Source organism: Bubalus kerabau, chromosome 3 (genome assembly GCF_029407905.1).
Source record: "Bubalus kerabau isolate K-KA32 ecotype Philippines breed swamp buffalo chromosome 3, PCC_UOA_SB_1v2, whole genome shotgun sequence".
NCBI lineage: Eukaryota > Metazoa > Chordata > Mammalia > Artiodactyla > Bovidae > Bubalus > Bubalus kerabau.
The window spans coordinates 137805627-137814061 of NC_073626.1; the positions used below are offsets into that span (position 1 = coordinate 137805627).

The 8435-nt window shown below is 35.6% G+C and overlaps 1 protein-coding gene across 1 annotated transcript in view; it reads left to right on the top strand.

The window, feature by feature from the left end:
- Positions 1 to 8167, top strand: part of LOC129647308 (craniofacial development protein 2-like) — a gene marked incomplete at its 5' end in the record, with an annotated part of 47734 nt that extends 39567 nt beyond the window's left edge. The window contains one exon of the mRNA XM_055574450.1: positions 8080 to 8167. Coding sequence (XP_055430425.1) covers positions 8080 to 8167 — 88 coding nt within the window. The remainder of the gene's footprint in view (positions 1 to 8079) is intronic.
- Positions 8168 to 8435: the final 268 nt, after the last annotated feature.

The window sequence follows — 8435 nt, forward strand, 5'->3', positions numbered from 1 at the left end:
TCATCAAGAGGCTGTTTAGTTCCTCTTCACTTTCTGCCATAAGGGTGGTGTCATCTGCATATCTGAGGTTATTGATATTTCTCCCAGCAATCTTGATTCTAGCTTGTGCCTCTTCCAGCATTTCTCATGATGTACTCTGCATATAAGTTAAATAAGCAGGGTGACAATATACAGCCTTGATGTACTCCTTTTCCTATTTGGAACCAGTCTGTTGTCCCATGTCCAGTTCTAACTGTTGCTTCCTGACCTGCATATAGGTTTCTCAAGAGGCAAGTCAGGTGGTCTGGTATTCCCATCTCTTTCAGAATTTTCCCCAGTTTACTGTGATCCACACAGTCAAAGGCTTTGGCATAGTCAATAAAGCAGAAACAGATGTTTTTCTGGAACTCCCTTGCTTTTTCCATGATCCAGCGGATGTTGGCAATTTGATCTCTGGTTCCTCTGCCTTTTCTAAAACCAGCTTAACATCTAGAAGTTCACAGTTCACATACTGCTGAAGCCTGGCTTGGAGAATTTTGAGCATTACTTTACTAGCGTGTGAGATGCGTGCAATTGTGCAGTAGTTTGAGCATTCTTTGGCATTGCCTTTCTTTGGGATTGGAATGAACACTGACCTTTTCCAGTCCTGTGGCCTCTGCTGAGTTTTCCAAATTTGCTGGCATATTGAATGCAGCACTTTCACAGCATCATCTTTCAGGATTTGAAATAGCTCAACTGGAATTCCATCACCTCCACTAGCTTTGTAATAGCGCCACACTTCTACTATGTGACCTCATTTATAGTTTCAGATAATTGATCAGGGATGGTCACCAGACCCTAAGCTAACCAATCAAATTCTCTGTCTCAGGAATTTGTAGTTTTTACCAACAGTCACAGAAACTAGGTGTCAGTGGAGCAAGATTCTATTAATACCAGTATAGTTAAGGAAGACCCACAAATGCTGCTTCAGAGAGCCCTAGTTCCTCCCGGGTTGATCAAGTCTTCTTAGGGCTCTGTGAGATAAGTCAGCACCCACCTAATAAATTGCCCTTTATGCTAAAGCTAAGGGAGCTTCCAAAAGAATGATTCTTTAAATATAGTAAGTAAAATATCATCTGACTGAGTTATATGATGTAATCTGTTACCTACACTGAGCCAAGTTCAATTGGCAACCCTGGAGAGAACCAAAACTCCATGAAGAAGGGGTTATTGAGGTAAGAATTTTGTTTGGACCACTGATAACACTGAAGAGAGAGAGGAATTAAAAGCTAGGACCGATGAAGAAGGAAAAAAATGGCTTCTATGTTATTACATAGAATAAAAAAGAAAATTTTATATTTTTAGGGGAAATTTCTCATTTTTAATGAAGAAAGTGGGCTTACAAAAAGAGGTAGAAATGTAAATAAGGATCTAAAAACACATTTGTTTAATTCAGGACATCAGTCTATAAACATTTCTTGGACATCTAACATGTGGGCAAGGAAGTAGACTATTGAAACTTCAAACTTCCTCCCAATTTATGTTTATAAAGTTATATAATATTTTCTCTCATGAGACTTTTAAACAGAGAATAGTCTAAACCCAAAAGCATTCTAACTAGTAGTTCAGAATAATGACAATTCCTTGTTTTAATTATTTAAAGACTTTATAATCATGAAATCATACACTAAAAACCAGAGAGACACACATGGCAGGCAAGCCATGTTTATTCATCACCAAAAGATTTACATGGATTAATCCCATAATAGAAGTCAGGAAACTGTAAATCTTAGCTAAATTTAAGCACAATCCTCCAGAGGTATTCATTGCTAGAGGGAGAAATAACATTTTTAAACAGTTTTGAAAACAAGGTTAGCAGCTAATATCATTAATATTCTAAAGCAGTCCTCTAAGACACAGCATAGACAAATCATTGATTTTTATATTTATCTTTCTTGGGACTTCTGTAGTCACTTCAAGGTGTCTTCATGTAATCCACTCATACCAGAGAATGTTTTCAAGGATATTGTAAATAATTAACCTTCTCACAGTGGAGTTCAAGTGTCTCTCTGTGATAAAGCACTTGAACACCTCAAAAGCATAATTATAGGCATACCCTTGAGAGTTGGGATATATCAAGTTCTCAAAATGAGGGTGGCTATTAAAACTGATATAGCAGCAATTAGTTATGAATTTTCTCTATTACCCAGCCTGCTGGATTGTGTCAGTGAAATATAATTCTGCTTAAAGGAGTTCACACCATTTCTGATTGCCACTCTCAATCCTCAATCTTGAATTTATTATAGGTTTTGAAAAGCAAAGCCATCAAAATTGATTTGCCTTCCCTTTTTCTTTTCTCCCACTGTTGAATCAGTTATATGCTAACATAAAGTCACATCTAAAGTAAACTTCTTTCTTATAGATAAATTATTTTTGGAGAGGAAATAATGCATTAATTAATATTATAATAAAAAAGAACCCTTGCAGAATAAGGAATCATTTAACTAGGTGACTTATAAATGTATGTAGATTTAATGTTTTAAAAATTATGGTTTTAAATGTATGAAATAAAAGGTTGAGAATTTTTTCAAATATCCAAAAGGTCCATAGAGATGCCCTTTATTAAAAAAAAGAATTCTGACTTTGCTCTAACATGTACTTTCACCACCAATAACTTTATATGTAATTTTAAAATACAAAATAAATATTTTTATATTCTTATCAATAAATAAATTCATCTGGTACTCAGGATATTTTAAAATCCTGCATAGTCTAGACCTCCACCATCACTTCGACCTCATGTACCTTGTGACACCAATTATCTCTATTCAGCTCCTTTCTCCCAATTCTGACTTCTGTATTGTGTTTCAGAGACTTTGCTCATTTTTTCCCCCTCTTCTTGGTGTGCTTTTGACCATAGTCATATGGCTTACTCTCTTAGGTCCTTTAAATGCCTATTCCAAGTTAATCATTTTCTAAAAATACCATTTTACACATGCACACCCATGCACACACTTCTGTGATCAGTTTTCCTTAGCCTACCTTTGTTGTTTGTTTTTTATAGCATTCATCACTCCTCTGCCATGTTTGTATCTCTATTTCATGTCTTCTATCTATAGAAGGTATATTCTATTAGGCAGAAACTTATTTTACTAATTGTTGTATTCCCAACCCTAATGTACTGTCTGGCATTCAGTAGTTGTTAATAATTTGGGGGTAAATAAATGAATGAATGATAGAAATCAATTTAAAAAATCAAATACAAGTATTGTTTTTCATGCTTGGTGTTTCAGCATTAAAATTCTTATTATTTTGTCATAAGTCTATAACCGACCTGTAAGTATTTCTCTTCTATAATAGTTTTTTATTCTTTTAATTTTAATTAGGTCATAAATAAATTAGGTCATAAATAAATAAATGCTGGAAAACACCATACCCATAGCCATCCATAGTAAACTAATTCAAGTATCAATGCATTGGTCAAAACAATAAGAAAGAAAATCTAAAACCATTTCACAGACTATAACTGCTTATTCCAGTGACCACTACCTTCCAAAACTATAACAAAAAGGAAGGAAAAAAGGAAGAAAGTAAGGGGAGAAAAGGAAGAGAATTAGATGAACTTTTTAAACTAGGCATGGTGCTTTAAGGTAATATTTTTCTGATCCCTTGTTATATCCATTGTCTCTAGTTTGCATCATGTAATCTTAGATTCTTGATGTATTGAGTTGGCCAGAAAGTTCATTCATAAGAACAACCCTGTACAAACTTTCTGGCCAACCCAACAGAAACATTCAAAAGGCAATTCACTGAATATGCAGTCTTTTAGTATGTGATCATTATAAAGGCAGTAATGACCAGTGATGGGAAATCCAACAACTTTGCAACAGTTGAACACAATAATCAATTCCTTCCCTGGAGTATAATCTTGCATAAAAATATTACTCTTGAACATGTATAAAACATAGCTTAATTTCTAATAGTTTTCTAAGTCATTTGATTTTTATTTATCTGTTCAGTATTTCCAATGGATAGCACATGTCACTCACGTATGATAAGAAATCCAATTGAGAAATCCAATTGAGACCCATTCTCTAATCACACCCTTTGTAAACTGAACTTTACTTATAGTCTGTTGAATAACAAAGCTTTAGCACCTGATTTTATATAACAAAGTTTCAACACCTTAGTTTAGCTTTTAATGGATATCTGAGAGTCTGTAGTAGCAGGTAGAATAGGGAAGGACTAATGCAGGATAGCATAACCAAAACTGATCATTAAAAAATAGACCTACTGTGTGGTATCTAGATGACCAATAAGGCAAGAGTGCATATTAAGAGGAAAACATTATGTGTGATTGGGCCCAAATCACTAAATATCTCAATATGGGTTATTATTTCCAGAAAATAGTGTACATGATTTAACAGAGTAGTAATTGGACAACTGTTATTTGTGATAAGGGCTATGAAAAGGAGTGAACAAAGAAGCTGCTGAGTAAATAAGGAACGTGAAAATGGAAATTAAGGACTTATTTCAGACAGAGTGATCAGGAATAGTCTCTGTGAAAAGGTAGCATGCAGAGTGAGACCAGAACGATTGAGTGAAGTTGGTCATGAGATGCAGGACAAAAAGTGTTTAGGCAGAGAAAAATATGGGCAAAATCCCTATGCCTGGGAAGAACTTGGAGTATCTAAAGAAGTAAAAGCAACACAGGATATAAAGAACACAGTGAGCAGGAGGGAGAGAGGGCAAGCCAGGTAAAAATTTGTCTTATAGAGCAACTCTGTATCCAACAGAACACCCTGAGCTGTTATAAGTAGCAGAAGGCCATGAACAAATTTATAGTTTTAATCATGTCTCTCTGGCTGCTGTATGGAGAATAGAATGGAGAGGACCAAGAGTAGAAGCAGGGAGGCTGCTGCAGTAGTCCCATGGAGAAGAGGTGTTGGTCTAAATGAATGGATGTTGTCAAATTTTAAGAAAGATGACTACATTGGAGATACATCTGGGAGGAAGAACTGATTATCCTGGATTGGAAGATTGGATGTGAGGTATGAGGGAAAGAGAGAAATCAAGGATGGCACTTATATTTCAGCCTTGGGCAACTAAGGGAATGATGGGAATACCTTACTAAATGGAGAAAAACTTTTGAGATGGGAATGTGAAAGAGGTAAGACTATAGTTAGGTGGGGGAAAAAAATTAAGTCTTCAAAAATGTTATGTCTGAGAATTGGTGAGAGTTCCACCCAACCTTGGGAGACAGTGTGATATGAAAATCAGCAGTTCAGAGAGAGGCAAGGGCTGAGAGTCAAAACCTGTTTGATCCCATCTCCACACACATGTCAAACATATCTGCAAAAGGGTAGGGAAGCTGTGTATTAGCACTTGTGGGTAATATTTTCTGCAAAAAAAAAAAAATGCATACTGCATAGAACTAAAGCAGTGAATACGAAGCCCATCTGAACTGACAAAGACTTGAAACTGTATCAATCTCTCTGTCTCTCTTCCAGTTTTCCTCTTCCTCACCTCTGTCCATTTGATTTCTTTCTATATATTGTTTAGAAGTAAAACCTGAAACTTGGTTTTGGGGAAATGTGCCAGTGAGTGGGCTTTACCCACCAATAGCTTTTTTGATATGAAGCTATGAAACCTGACTTGTTGAAGAAAAACTGTGGCCATGGATCAGCTTAGTAGAGAGTTCTCTGTATTATGGTTGAGGACCCAAGCCCAGCCAACAATAATTTGGTACGTTCCATTTGTATGCCATTTTTCCTGTGATACACCCCTGTAAGGAAGGATGACTGTGGCCTAGGGTAAATTTGAGATACCTAAATGACACAATGTCATCATTATTTCTGAGAAAGCTCAATTTCCTCATTTAGTCTCAGACTATACCTGTTAGATGGTGGCCTCCTTTGCTAATTGACTTGGAGAATTCAATAAATAACACTCACTGTATATCATTTATGTTCTTTTAGACCATACTCTTAGTGAATATGAATACTCTGCTGATTCCATTCAACTTGTAACAGATCCAGGCACCTGCTTCTGGGCTGCAGCACAACTCAGCTGCAGAGTTTTTAAAATGCTTTGGCAATTGAAGTGTATCTCCACTATTGAATGGCATCCCTCATCTGTAAAGCCATTTACAAACTTTACTGATCAAGCTGTACATTTCTGAGTTGGAATTTAATCTTCAGAGCCTTCTGCAAAATGAGCTGAATCCTTTACTAATCATGGGCAATGACAGAATTTATTTGGTTTGCAGCAATTTGCATTATTTGCTTATTATACCCCTTGGTTCCTGCTGCAGACTGCTGTGCAGAGTTACTGGAGCTGGGAAATCACTCTCCACATCATCCGACTCCCAAAGTGACAGCACTTTGGTTGTGGATGAAATGTCTTCTTAGTGTAAGGATCTCAACATTCATGCATGCACATACCCTCCCTCTGTGCCCACATGATGCCACACAGTGAGTGCTGACTGGACATCTCTTCATAAACCTATATGAAGTTATGTTGTTCCAAAACGTTAAACCAAAAGCAGTATTACTCCATTTGGTCACAGATGTTATATGACCCCCCTCAGCCTACCACAGCAAACACTGTCTTTGCTCTTTGTAAATCCCTACTGTAATTAAAATTATTCCTGAGATAGAGCCCACCACTCTTACTCTGGAAACAGTGCAATAGATTAAACAGTATGATAATGTAGAATTATTTTAACCAACCCTAGATATAATTTTATGATTTCTCCTCCAAAAAATAAAAATAACTTTATTCCAACTAAAATATAGTAAATTGATGACTCAAAATCCCATAAAGAAGTTCAAACAAAGACTTTTATTCCTGGTTAACAAACACAGATAGACTGTACAGATAACTATAATATAGACAGAGCAGTGTTTTAAGAAATACACTACTTCTCAGTACTCTGACAAACACATTGTTTCATAGGGAGAAACAATTAACAATTCCAGAAAATGATTGTATCCACATCCATTTGTATCTGAACCAACATCTAGACTTGTTAGGTAATATCAGGATACTCGTTTCATGCTTGCATCACAGAATAGCAAGAGGGTTTTTGACTGGGTAAGATAATACCTAGAGTTTAATTCTGGTGTATCAGAAGATAAAGCACTAAATTGTCCAAAAGATTATAAAATTTATGTTTTTGTACCACGTAGACATTAACCATATAGACATTAGACCAGATAATAGAATATGTACAATCTTGAGAACAAAAATATAAAACTGAGTCACTTATTTATGCTTGTTGAAGATTTTTCTCAACAGAGCACATAAAAATGACTAAGGTTGCTTATACTATGCAGACAAAAAGATATATAGCCCAGTAATAAAGTCAGGAAATATGTTCTCTATTAACAGATTCACTCCTCAATCCATAAATTCTATGCAAGATTAAATAATCTTTATTTAATGACACGACAGAATTTATTAAAAATAAAATACTTACAAATCTTCACCTGTTTTCCTTAAAACATATCTCCACATTTTCTTAGGTGAGATTAGTACCAGCAATAATTACCCCTTTGATGGCTCTTTCATATATGTTCTAAGCTTGTCTACTGAGAAATAAATGTTCTAAAAATCAAGTTAAATTATAAGAACTATAGAGTATCACACTTGGATTCTTTAACATTTTGAAGCCTGCATCTAACAGACTATAGGCATTTTAACAGTCTATAGCTATTTTTAAAAAGTAGCTTTTGAAGGTTTTGTTAAATATATCTTTCCTTTTGCCCTAATTCCACTACCATCCTGGGCAGATTTCTCTGGGTTCAGGACTCCCTATTGATTTTGAAAGCTGCTTCTTGGGGAGTCATACTAGAAGTATTCCAAGGATCTACTAGATATCAATAAGAAAGGTTTAATTTCAAGAATGTGTTTCAAACTATTTATATTTAATCCTTTTATAAAATATATTGTGGGGAATGAGATATTTCAGAATATTTGAAAATAATAATATTAGAAAAGATGTAGCAGTGTCTTTTATTATTTAGTAGTTTTCTAGATAATTTGTACAGCGTATACCCTCGTGGAGACATGCTCACAAAGTCTTCTATCCTACTATTATATTTTTGCCAAATTCAATAGGGCAGAAGACAATTCAAATGGAACTGGACAAAGAAGTAAAAACCGAAACAGAACTATTCCAAGTGTAAAGATGGAACTTTACAGTTGACCGGTAACTTGCTTGTTTGCTTGAAATAATGCAACTTTTCCTGAAATGAGTAATATGCTCCTCTCTGGTCCATGTAAGGGTCCTACATGGAACGAAGTGTGAATAGAACTACACCTAGATTTGGAAAGGTAAGCACTTACCCATAATTCTTTGCGGCTACCAAAGATGATACATAGTACTGAACTTCTCACCTGGGGATTCCTTCCTGGCTCTGGGCCTCAAGGGAGAACCCAGCGTTGCCCACGCAGGTGCACAAGTTCACCCAACA